At 31.5% G+C, this 13,570-nt stretch overlaps 1 protein-coding gene across 1 annotated transcript; it reads left to right on the forward strand.

Annotated features, from left to right (window-relative positions):
- The first annotated feature begins 11,617 nt into the window (after positions 1-11,617).
- LOC124913162 (histone H2A.Z-specific chaperone CHZ1-like) lies at positions 11,618-13,257 on the forward strand. Its single transcript, XM_047453774.1, has 7 exons — positions 11,618-11,718; positions 11,791-11,920; positions 12,345-12,413; positions 12,483-12,527; positions 12,617-12,694; positions 12,925-13,053; positions 13,102-13,257. The coding sequence occupies exons 1-7, from the start codon at positions 11,618-11,620 to the stop codon at positions 13,255-13,257; spliced, it is 708 nt and encodes a 235-aa protein (XP_047309730.1).
- The last annotated feature ends 313 nt before the right edge of the window (positions 13,258-13,570 follow it).

Genomic DNA, 13,570 nt, shown 5'->3' on the forward strand with positions numbered 1-13,570 from the left:
CTCAAGAGCATGTGGCTAGGGGTGAGCATAATATGGGTTTACCCAAACCCAACCCTAACCCAAACCCAAAATATTAATTTGGGTTGGTTAATATGAGTTGGATTGAGTATGGGTTGGGTTGAGTATGGGTTGAGTTTAATTTGGGTTGGGTTAGGGTTACCCAAATTACCCAAATTATATAAATTTAGTTTAATTCTCTATTATTAATCCAATATAAACTAATCATCTTCCAACTTTAAGTCGAACACGTTTTTAACATGTTTAACATATTTTTCACACGTTTTGCACACATCTAACACGTTTTTAATATTTTTAACATGTTTCACTTATAACATGTTTTTCACACGTTTAACACGTTTTTCACACGTTTACACGTTTTTCATACGTTTAACACGTTTTTCACACGTTTTCACATTTTGACACGTTTTCACGTTTTTGACACGTTTAACAAGTTTTCACGTTTTTGATACATTTAACACGTTTTTGACATGTTTAACACGTTTTTGACGTGTTTAACACATTTTCACACTAATAACACGTTTTTCACGTTTTTGTCACGTTGAACACGTTTTTGACATGTTTAATACGTTTAATGCGTTTTTGACAAGTTTAACACGTTTTTTTACGTTTTTGGCACGTTTAACACGTTTTTAACATAATTAACACGTTAACACGTTTTTGATAAGTTTAACACGATTTTCACATTTTTGGCACGTTTAACCTGTTTTAAACATATTTAACACGTTTTTGATAAGTTTAGCACGTTTTTGGCACGTTTAACATGTTTTTGACATTTTAACACGTTTTTGATATGTTTAATACGTTTTTCACACGTTTAACACGTTTTTAATATTTTATCACGTTTTCACACTTAAAACATGTTTTTCACACGTTTAACACGTTTTTACGTTTTTGGCACGTTTAACAAGTTTTTGACATTTTAACACATTTTCATACTAATAACACGTTTTTGTCACGTTTAACACGTTTTTGACATGTTTAATACGTTTAACGCGTTTTTGACAAACTTAACACGTTTTTTACGTTTTTAGCACGTTTAACACGTTTTTAACATAACTAACACGTTAACACGTTTTTGATAAGTTTAACACGGTTTTCACGTTTTTGGCACGTTTAACACGTTTTTAACATTTAAACACGTTTTTGATATGTTTAACACGTTTTCACACGTTTTTCACACGTTTAACACGTGTTTCACACATTTAATATGTTTTTCACGTTTTTGGCATGTTAAACACGTTTTTGACATATTTGACACGTTTTCACGCATTAACACATTTTTCACATTTTAGTACGTTTAATACATTTTTGACATGTTTAACATGTTTTTTACGTTTTTCACATTCTTAACATGTTTAACATGTTTGTAACATGTTTAATACGTTTGTAACATGTTTAACACGTTTTTCACGTTTTTGGCACGTTTAACACGTTTTTGACATTTTAACACGTTTTACACATTTAACATATTTTTGACATGTTTAACATATTTTTTGCACGTTAACACATTTTGATAAGTTTTAACACGTTTTTGTCATGTTTAACACGTTTTTGGCATTTTTGACACGTTTAATATATTTTTCACACGTTTGACATTAAACGTGTGAAAACGTTTTAAACGTGTCAAAACTGTGAAAAACATGTTAAACGTGTCAAAAACGTGTTAAACGTATCAAAATGTGCCAAAAACGTGTTAAACGTGCCAAAAACGTGGAATATGTGTCAAAACGTGTCAAACGTGCCAAAAACGTGAAAACATGTGAAAACATGTTACACATGTTACAAATGTGTTAAACATGTTACAAACGTGTTAAACGTGTTAATAATGTGAAAAACGTGAAAAACATGTTAAACATGTCAAAACGTGTTAAACGTGCCAAAAACGTGAAAAATGTGTAAAAATGTGTTAAATTTGTCGTAATCGTGAAAAATGTGTCAAACGTGTTAAACATGTCAAAACATGAAAATAGTGTCAAACGTGTCAAATGTGTTAAACGTGTTGAATGTGTGAAAAACGTATTAAATGTGTCGAAAACGTATTAAACGTTTAAAAACGTGAAAAACGTGTTAAACGTCTCAAAACGTGTTAAACGTGTCAAAACGTGTTAAACGTGTCAAAACGTGTTAAACGTGCCAAAAATGTGAAAAACGTGTGAAACGTGTCAATAATGTGAAAAACGAATTTAATGTGTCAAAAACGTATTAAACGTGTCGAAAACGTGAAAAACGTGTCAAAAACATGTTAAACGTCTCAAAACGTGGAAAACGTGTTAAACGTGTCAAAACGTGTTAAACGTGTCAAAACGTGTTAAACGTGCCAAAAATATGAAAAACGTGTGAAATGTGTCAATAATGTGAAAAATGTATTAAACGTGTCGAAAACGTATTAAACGTGTCAAAAATGTGAAAACCGTGTCAAAACGTGTCAAAAATGTGGAAAACGTGTCAAAACGTGACAAAAACGTGAAAAACGTGTCAAAATGTGAAAAATATGTTAAACGTGTCAAAACGTGTTAAACGTGCCAAAAATGTGTCAAAATATGTGAAACGTGTTGAAAACGTGAAAAAATGTGTCAAACGTGTCAAAAATGTGTTAAACGTGTTAAAAACGTGTTAAACATGTCAAAAACATGAAAAACGTGTTCAACGTGTCAAAAATGTGTTAACCGTGCCAAAAACGCGTTAAACGTGTTAAAAACGTGTTAAACGTGTGAAAAACATATTAAAAATGTCAAAAACGTGAAAAACGTGTTAAACGAATAAAAATGTGTTAAATGAGTCAAATACATGTTAAATAAAAAAATAAAAATAAAATAATTTGGGTTACCCAACCCATACTCAACCCAACCCATACCCAACCCATATTAGTAAATAATATGGGTTGAATTATGGGTTGGGTAATACGAGTTGGGTTTACCCGTTTGTTCACCCTTACATGTGGCTTCTTCCAGAATTAAAAATAAAAATTCAATTCTTTTGAAAGAATAAACCTCCAACGTGCTTTTGGAGAGAGAGAGCTCTCTCCATTCATGTTATTATTGGAAATGATTAGGAATGGCAGCGAATGCATATACCATTCCTGTCATGTTTCATGTTTTTATTTATGAAATTTTTTTACTACCATCTCTGCACCCATTCGATTTTAGGATTCCTCACGGATACAATTTATACCATATTTTCAAAAATAAATAATTTTTTTTATATAATCAAACTATATATGATAATTTTTTAATATAATATATATTATAATATATTAAGAAGTTATATTATTATAAAAAATAAACTTAAACTCTTATAAAATATATGAAAAAATAAATATATTGATAATTTTATATATTTAATTGTGTTTTTAGTATTCAGAGCATAATCAGGGTGAAATCGGGGCGGGGGACACAATTACCATCTTCACCCCATCCTCGGTCAACTAACGGTCAAACTGGAGAAAAAATACCCAACAGGGCAATTCGATTTGATTACCGCGGGGCGATTTCAAATTGTTATTCTTAGTTATGAAGGTAAAAGAAGTTGATGGAGGTGGATTCCCTTCCTTCATTAATTGGGTTCAAATCTGCTTCCAGATGATATGTTCCATTATGTACATATTCACAAAAATTAATTATTTTAAAGAATAAGTCAAAAGTAATGATTTGAGAAAAAGAAAAACGCACCTATTTTGTGAAGATGGTACAAAATGAAACATAAATATTTTAGAAATATAAGATCTCATCTCCTTTTAGAAACCTAATGCCCTTTTGTTTATTTATTAATTAATTATTTGGACACCTTCCTTGCCTTCATAGTAATCCACTTGCATATCAATATTAGCCTTACATTATGTCATGTTTAAATCATCCATTTAGCCAAGTTGACTAAGATTTTGATCTGGTTGACTATGCGTTATTTTTTTTTTAATTCATACCAAATAAATAAACCAACATTATTACCTAAATATATATATTTTCTAATTTATTTATTTAGTTTTTGCAAGCACGAAAATTTGACATACCCAATAATAATAATATTAATATTTTGAATTTTTTTACAAAAATTTAAAATAATTAAAAGAAAATGTAAAAGTATAAAATAAATTAAGATTAATTATTGTGATAACTAAATCCTAATTAGAAAAATTAATTAAAACTAAAAATAATTTGGAACTAAAATATTGAATTTATTTTACCCAAATTAATCCTAAAAGGGGTTGAAATAATTTAATTATGATATTAAACATAAGTTATGTGTAATTTATTGCTTAAAATAATAAATACCCAAAAATAAAAAATATGAATATAATTTTTTTATGTTTCCAAAAATATATTTGTGTATTAATTTGGTGAAGAAAAACGCAAGAAAGTGTTAAAAATTCAATTTCAAATAACCCTTTTATTAATTCTTTTAGAAGCTTTATCTCCGTCATTACTCGACTTTATCCCTCCAAACTTCACCAACGTACACGTCTCTCCCTCGCCTTCAATTCCCCTAGAGTAGAAAGTCAAAATCTACCATAAAATTAGGCTGGCGAAGAAAAAACAGAATCGAAGAAAAAACAGAATCGAAGAAGAAGAGTTTCAGATGCCAAATTCAATATCAATTCGACTTCAAAACTGAACTAGCTTGAGTATAAATTTCCTTAGGTGTTCTTCTTCAAATCCATCGAACATAGTCCAGTAATTACAGTCTACTTCAAGAATTTCGAAGAAACTCCGACAACTGATTTTTTTAAGAAACTGCTTCGGTGTTCTGAACTTCGATCTAGAGCTTTGGAAAACTACATAAAAAGCATTGGAGTTTTCTACAATCACTAGTAAGTTCTGTAATTCAGGTATGATTCAAAGTTTGAAATTTTCAAGTTCGATCGGGTTGATCTTATTTAGGGTTTTAATTTTGTTCTTTTTATAGTTGAAATTAATCCCTAGATGATGTCCAAGCTTTCTATTGAAAAATATTTAATCAATTCAACCTTAATAAAAAAACTCAAATTTAATTTGAAAATATGGAAATTTTAAAATTCGTGTTCTTGAGCTTTTAAGATTGAGTTTTGATTCAAATAGTTGCCCAACATGTTTGTAAACATGTTAGGATGATTTTCAAACCATATTACATACATCCCGATCATGTTTAATCGAACTGAAAATTTTGAAATAAAAAGTTCAAATTATAGTTTTAAAATTTGTTATAGATCTCACTTGATGTTCTTGTTTTGGTCGTGTTCGATTATAAACATCATTTCGAAGCTATTAGAACAAGAGTTATTCCATGAGATGACCTAATTCAAAAGATCCCAAAATTTTCCCTAAAAATCGTTTTGAAAAATCAACCGTCTTATAACTCGATTGATCAAGTTTTGGACCGAGTCGATAAGAGAGATCATAAACATTTTTTAAAAATATTTTTGGGATATTTCCCCAACAAATATTTGGAATTTAATTTTTTAATTCTAATACATTTTCTGATATTTTTTCATTGTTTTTATTCAATTTTTGTAAACGCAATCTCAGGTACGCACCTCTAAATAATTTTGTACAATTACTTACGTAATCTAAACTTATCTTTGTTAAGGACCACCGAACTACTAATTAAATTAAATATATGTTATAAATAAATCTTTAGATAGTCAAACTTTTAAAAAGTAAAAATGTTTTCAACAGGCGCGGAGAACATAGCGCGAAAGCCCTTTCTCGAGTGTAACTAAATAACTAACCCTAATTGAAACTCTTGTATGAAGTACGTTTATATACACATATATTTTATTGATTTTTCTAAAATTACTTGGAGACTATATTTTTCAAATAAATTATATTTTCTTAAATTGATTATGTTTAATTAATTTAAACCAGATTTCAAATAAAATTGTCATTTGATTACAACAAATCCCAAGGTTATTAAAAATTGGATAAAAATAATTATTTTGCAATTAATTTAAAAAGCTCCCAAGTATTAACAATATCTTTAAAAATAATGTTTTTTTAAATAAAATATGCCTGACACGCAATTCAAGATTGAAACCATCGAACATCGAGCCACTCCGGATCTCCCGGGTTGCCACGTGTCCACATGCTAAGCTACGGACTAGGGACTATTCTTGGGTGTTACAGGTTTAGTTTATTTAATTTGTCCGTTTATTTATATCTTTTATCTTTTATTTTATAGTCCAAAATTTAATTATTTTCGAATTCGGTTTATACGACACAATTTCTAAATTAATTATATTTTATTCTCGTGTAATGACTCCGTATAGAATTTTTGGAAACTAATTTATTTGACTTGAAATTATTTAAAATTTAAATTAGGGGTAAAAAATGAGTGTCTAATAAATAATTATATCAGATTAATTTTATTTTATTTAAATATATCGTAATTTAATTTTTCAATAGATTAATATATATATATATATATATATATAATTAAATTGATTATAAAATAAAATAATTAATTTATATGAAATTATTTATTGAAAAATAATATAATGTACAATTAAAAAGAGAAAACATATTTTTCGTTTCATAATTAATTATTTATTTATTATTTTAAATATTTAACTTTTGGTACCCATACCTGTTAAATGATAGGGTCGGGTTTATTTAAGTAAATCAACCTGAGTCCTTTTATCTAAAAAAATATGATCAAAATCCTTCATTGCACGGCCCGCAAATCTTTGAAAATCCTGAATTATATAATAATTATTTTAAGCATACAAAATAAATGCCACCCAATTCAAAATGGCATGTGATCGTAATAAGTTTATATGTTATTCTAAAATATTACATACAGACTTCCTCAATTTCCACAAAATAGAGCAGCTTCACACATATGTCTATACAAATCAATCCATCACATAAACCAAAAATAGAATTTTGAAGATTTCATGCTATAATAAAAAATATATGAAATATAACATGATTTCACATCATAAAAAGTTGTGGATGATTCTAGGAAACTTTCTAGAATATGCAAACAAACAATCATTGGAAAGTTTTGAGTTTTGTATGTACATTGAGTCTCTATCCTTTGATTTAATCTCAAAAATGTACATTTTTCAAAAACTAAATATGTAACTAAATAATTCACTAACAAGTCACTTCTCATATCAAGAACCAAACTTGCAATGACTTTAACGGTATACATGCGAAATCTTGTGACTACCAATTGAAGAATAAATAATTAGTTATCGAACCCAATGAACTATAAATAAAAAGAGTTCAATCGTAGTTTAACACGTTACCCAAAATGAAGATCGGATTCTAGACGTTCACAACACATACATTTTCCAGATCCTTCACGATAGAAAATAGATACACGTAATGAAAACTCAAAACTCAGTGTCACGTCTGACAATTGAAAATGCAAATTCTTATGGTGGTGTCAAATGAGATTTCTTTCTGACAATTGAAAATGCAAATTTGTATGGTGGTGTCAAATGAGACTTCTTTCAAGAATGTAACACTTTGAGAAATGTGCGGCAAGAGAAATTTAGTTGTATTTATACATTCAATTAAGGTTTCTTTTTAGTATGCGAATGGGCTTTGTCGGCCCAACCTTAGAGTAATGACCAATAAACCTTATCTCATGTGTTTTATGTCTTATAAATTATACTATTTTTTCCATTATGTTTATTAAATAATTTTTATAACACTAATTTTACATAGTTTATAGTACACAATTCAACGTTACCTCAAATTTAATTCAAATATTTTTCAATTAAATCCTATAAAATTAAAAATTACAAAATTATATTTTTAATTTTCTCACTCAACTATGGGATCCTTATGACCACACGTTTCTTAGAATATCTTTTATAAATTAATACATTATTTCTTTTACTGAGGTAAAACATTCCATAAAAATAAGAACTTCTTTATAGATAATCAACGATTCAATTTTGGTTTTTCGATTTCATTGAATTTTTATTTGTTAAGCCTATTCGAAAATTGAATTGAATCCAAATAAATTTAAATAAAACCGAAGTGATTCAAATTTGATTTTTGTTCGAATTTGAAATGGATTTGATATCGTTTTTTACTTTTATTACCAAATCAATTTTGAATTCGAATTAGATTTTTTTTTTCAATTAAGTTATTAAAACATATACAAAATTTACAAAAATTTTTAGAAATCTTATAATTAAAATAAAAAATAAAAAATAAATTCGATTTTCGGTTTGATTTCAAGTTGAAACCCCAAATCAAAAATTAAATTGAAAACCTTATTCGATTCGAAAACTGAAAATGAATTTTGAATTTGGCTTAATCGAATTTGGTTGATTCGAATTCGGTATGATATTCGATTCAAACCAAATATTGAATACCTCTAATCATACCCCCACTAAATTAGTTTAAGTGAAAAGAGTTGTTTATAAGCGAAAAAATGTTATCGTTTCAATTCTTATTTAAAATGTCTTAAATAGAAATTAAAATCATGTTTACAAAATGTCTTAACATAAAAATAAAATAAACAGGACTTCAATATACATCCATTATAAAATGTAATAATTTCTTGCGGTTGAGTTGGAAACTAACACACATCAATTAAAAATGTAATAAACACAAATACAATAAAAAAATTAGAAGATTCCAATAATATACCTAATCTCAATATTATTTATTAAGGCCTGTTTGTTAGATAGTATTAAATTGTTGATATTGAATAATAAAATAGTAAATTTAGTTAATTGTTTGGTTTATATAAACAGTGTTTGTTTGAAAGTCATATAACTTATACTTCAAACTAGGTACAAGTTTGTATGGGAAATTTGAGTAAATGATCTCAAAGATTCGGTTATTTGAGGTGGTGGCAAAATATAATTTTAATTTCTTTATTGGTCCTTTATTTTTTTTTGACAAATTTGCCCTTTTCGCGAAACGCGAAGGGGCTTAGCGTTTCGCAAAGTAGATTAGGTTTAGTATAAATACTCTAATTTTTTCATTTCCTTCATTTTCTTTCTCTCTCTTCTATTGTTCTCTCTTTCACGACGGCGACGACAGCGGCTACGACGACGGAGGCTGTGGGGGCGGCGGTTCAATTCATACAGATTTACAAGATCTTTATTTCAAACCCTAACCTAAATCGATTTATGTTTTTATTTACACGATCTTCATAAACCCTAACCCTAAACCTATTTTGCATGCAGGTCTTCGATTCTAAGGATTTGAAGGTCGAAGAAATGTTCATTTCAAACCTTAACCTAATTCGAGTTATGTTCATGTTTCCATTTTCTTCATTTCAAACCCTTCGATTTAACCTGTTCTTATTTGGTTCATATTTGTTATTTGGTTCATATTGGTTCATATTTGAGCATTTCGTTAAGTGGTTCATTAGTGGGTTTTGCAGATAATCTCGGATCATATGGGTTTCCGTTTCAGGGAAGATTCGCTAAGGACTTAATGTTTCGCTAAGGACTTAACGTTCCGCTAAGGACTTAACGTTTCGCTAAGTAGTACCTCGCGATTCGCTAAGGGTCAAGATTTTTTGTTATTTATAGTTAATCATGAACTTCATTTGACAAGGTATCTACATCACTCATGGTTTTGAAGAGATGTTGTGTTAGCAAAACAAACCTTATCTTTTTATATTAATGGAAACATTTAGATTCTTCAGAAAAGGCCATTTAAGAATCCATCATTGAGCTCCAAATAAGAGAACATGGTTTGACTTTGATTTCATTAATCATTAAGCTAAAGAAATAAATTTCAAACAATCTCTTCCTGAAGCTCAATGATTGATTCTTCAAAAGCCTTTTCTGAAGAATCTAAATGTTTCCAAGTAAAATTACAAGATTCATTTTGCTAACACAACTTCTCTTCAAAACCATGACTTTGTTGTTAATACCTTGTCAAACGAGATAGATTACCTATGAAACCAATAAAATATTTTGTACTTCACGATTCGCTAAATACTTCGAGCTCCAGTTAAGAGATGATGGTTTGAATTCGATTTCGTTCGTTATTAACCAAAATATCCTTAATGACTAACAAAATCGAATTCAAACCATCTTCTCTTACCTGGAGCTCAATCAAATTCTTGAAGCATGACTTCGCAATTCGCTAAGTGCCTCGCGATTCGCTAAGTACCTAGCGATTCGCTAAGTGCCTAGCGATTCACTAAGTGCCTTGCGATTCGCTAAGGACCTCGCGATTCGCTAAGGACCTCACGATTCGCTAAGGACCCCGCGATTCGCTAAGTGATCACCGACTCGCTAAGGAAGTTGAAGAGGCGCGCGTACGCACATGCGCTATATCTTATATTTAAAAAAAATTCATTTCAGAACATTTCATTTCAACCGCGCGACTGTCTCTCTAACCCCTCTTCACTGAATTGCTCCTTTCCAAGGCCAATCATTTCTGCCTGTCTTCTCGATTCTTTCTTCTCATTCGTCATTATTAAACAGGTTGGTTCTTTCTTCTTCCTACCAAGGCCGATCATTTTCTGGTTTTTTTTATGAGTTTTGGTTTTTGCATGTAAAGTTTTAGGATTTTTGCATGTTAAGTTTTAGTGTTTTGCTTGTCTGTTTCTCGTTTTTTGTTTATTAGTTTATGGTTTTTGCTCGTCTTATCTTCAGTTTTATGTTCTCAATGGTTTCTCTATTAGGGTTTCGCTAGGTACCTAGCGATTCTCTAAGTACCTAGCGATTCGTTAAGTACCTCGCAATTCACTAAGTACCTAGCGATTCGCTAAGTACTTATGATTTGCAATGGTTTATGTATTTGTTCTTACATTTTTGATGATGTTGTTCCTTTTGTAGATGTCAGAAACCATAATTACTGAGTTTCCTGGTTGGATTTCTTGGAAAAGTGTCTTTTGCCTGAAGAAGATTGTTAAGAAGTTCGAGGATATGGATCTTTTGGAGAGGGTTTACAATACCCAGTTCAGATCATTATTCACAGCCCTAGTTTTGCAGTTCTCAGCAACAATAGTACATCATATGTTGATGAGGAGGGTAAGCTCAAACTCCAAGGAGATAACTGTCATGGTGAATGAGAATGAACATATATTTCGTATGAAGGAGTATGCGTTGGTTACAGGCCTATACTTCGGCAGTTTTCCTAAGTTGAACGAAGAAGAATTCTGAGGTTGTCCACCTCTCTCGGTGAAATATTTCAAAGGAAAAAATAGTGTGCGAATGAGCGAGTTGGAGACTACTTTTTTGAAATGCAAAGACAAGGAAGATGCATTCAAGATGGGGCTAGTATGCCTGATTTGCCAGTACCTATTTACATTTGACCCAAGGAGGGTGATATTTCCAAAAATACTCCACATGGTAGAAGACGAGAAAACTTTCCTCCAATTTCCATGGGGGAAGGTCACCTTTAGAGACACCCTCAAGGGTTTAAACAAGAACATGAAACATCTTAGTCTCTCATATTATGAGAAGAAGAAAACTGCTGATGATCCTTATGCTCCTTTTGCATATAATATTTATGGGTTCGCACTGGCACTTCAAGTGTGAACGTTTGAAGTCATCCAAAACTTTGTCCCTAAATTCGCCAAAAAGAATCAGCTTAATGACCCTCTACGCCCAAGGTTGTTACTCTATCATTCCACTAGGAAAAACACCTCGATCGAGATAAAATCTTCCTTTGAGACCACGAATGTGACTAAGATGGAAGAGTCCTCCATGGAGAAGAGGTTATACATTGGTGAGGAATTTGAAGAAATGGACGAGAGAACTGATGTTTTTTTGAGGGATTTACTAAAGGGAATGTAATCAAAAAAAGATTTTGATGAAGATGAAAGTGAATATGAAGCATGTACTCCCCCCAAACCTGCCTCCAGGAAGAGAAAGGCTGAAGGTACTCTCAAAGAAGCACTCAACTTGAAGAGTAAGCTTTCTTATAAATCGAGTCCGACCCGAATTCCTACTCCCCCCACCGCGACGTCAAGTCCTCGGGATCCAACACCTTCCGTTGGTGTTGGATGTAAATGTGATGAACTGTAGGAGGAGGTGAAAGAGATGAAAATAGAGTTGAAGGAGGAGCCGAAAGAGCTGAAAACAGAGCTCATCAAAGAGTGTAAAATCACAATCAAAGAAACTCAACAAACTCACCTTGATTCGATGAAGAAGATGGTTTTTAGTATGTCCCAACAGTTGTTAGATAAATCCAACAAAAGGATGGACATAATATTAACCAAATTAGATGATATGGAGGAGAAGATGAAGAAGAAGAAGAGCAAAGTGGGCAAGAAGAAGGAGAAGACTGAAGTAAAATTTTGTATTGTGAACTTAACAATTCGCTAAATACCTAGCGATTCGCTAAGGACCTAGAGATTCGCTAAGTACATTGCGATTCGCTAAGTACGTATCTGACCAGAATGTTGCTATTTTGTAGGTGATGAATCCTAAGGAAGAATTCGATGAGGAGAAGAGCAAGGTTGACCAGAATGTGGAGAAGACTGAGGTAAGATTTAGAATTTTGAACTTAACGATTCACTAAGTATGATCTAACTAGAATGTTGTTATTTTGCAGGTGAAGGATCCTAAGGATGTGAAGGTCGAAGAGGAGAAGAGCAAGGTTGAACAGAATGTGGAGGAGACCGAGATAAGATTTAGAATTTTGAACTTACTAAGTACATATCTGACCACAATGTTGCTATTTTGCAGGTGAAGGATCCTAAGGATGTGAAGGTCGAAGAATTCGAAGAGGAGAGCAAGGTTGTTGACCAGAAGGAGGAGAGGAAGGTTGTTGTTGAGTAGAAGAAGGAGAACAAGGTTGTTGACCAGAAGGAGGAGAGCAAGGTTGTTGACCAGAAAGAGGAGACTGAGGTAAGATTTAGAATTTTGAACTTTACGATTCGCTAAGTACCTAGCGATTCGCTAAGTACCTCGCGATTCGCTAAAGACTTAGCGATTCTCTAAGGACCTAGAGATTCGCTAAGTACGTATTTGACCAAAATGTTGCTATTTTGCAGGATGAGAAGATCGATGTTGTGGATGATGATGTGGCTGTGGAGGATGATGAGAAGATGGATGCTGTGGAGGATGATGTGGCTGTCGATGATGATGAGAAGATGGATGTTGTGGATGATCTGAAAGTGAAGGTGAAGGATCTCAAAGTGAAGGTGAAGGATCTGTAAGTGAGGGTGAAGGATGAGGAGAGTGTGGATGAAAAAGTGAAGGATGTGAAAGTGCAAAAAGGAATTGAGAGTAAGAAGGTTGAAGATGACAATGATGATTTCAAGTTATACAATACTCCTCCTAAAGGAAATTTTGGGAGGAGAGTGAGGAAGTCGGAAAAAGAATAATTGTACATCAACCCTTCTTTGTCAAAACTACCAAAGACAAATGATCCAATGAAAGTCAATTCCCTTCAAAAATTTGAAGATGAGCTGCTGGATAAAGTAAAAGAGTGGTTGGATGATCCAAAAGCCAATGATGTGAAAAAGGATGTAGCAACTTGCGAAGTAGGGAAGGATATGTTTGTTAGAGTTCTAACAAGGTTGACATGGCTTGAAGACACTGTAAGTCGTGTAATTCATTACTCATTATTAATGTCTTCGCGAGGTACTAAGTACCTCGTGATTCGCTAAGTACCTAGCGAATCGCTAAGGACCTAGC

Source organism: Impatiens glandulifera, chromosome 8, assembly GCF_907164915.1.
Source record: "Impatiens glandulifera chromosome 8, dImpGla2.1, whole genome shotgun sequence".
Classification (NCBI taxonomy): Eukaryota; Viridiplantae; Streptophyta; class Magnoliopsida; order Ericales; family Balsaminaceae; genus Impatiens; species Impatiens glandulifera.

Coding starts and splice junctions, on each gene's coding strand:
- LOC124913162 (XM_047453774.1), top strand. CDS start 11,618: ATGGAAGAGTCCTCCATGGAGAAGAGGTTATACATTGGTGAGGAATTT. Junction 12,414..12,482: donor AGAATGTGGAGAAGACTGAG/GTAAGATTTAGA, acceptor GTTATTTTGCAG/GTGAAGGATCCTAAGGATGT. Junction 13,054..13,101: donor TGGATGATCTGAAAGTGAAG/GTGAAGGATCTC, acceptor GTGAGGGTGAAG/GATGAGGAGAGTGTGGATGA.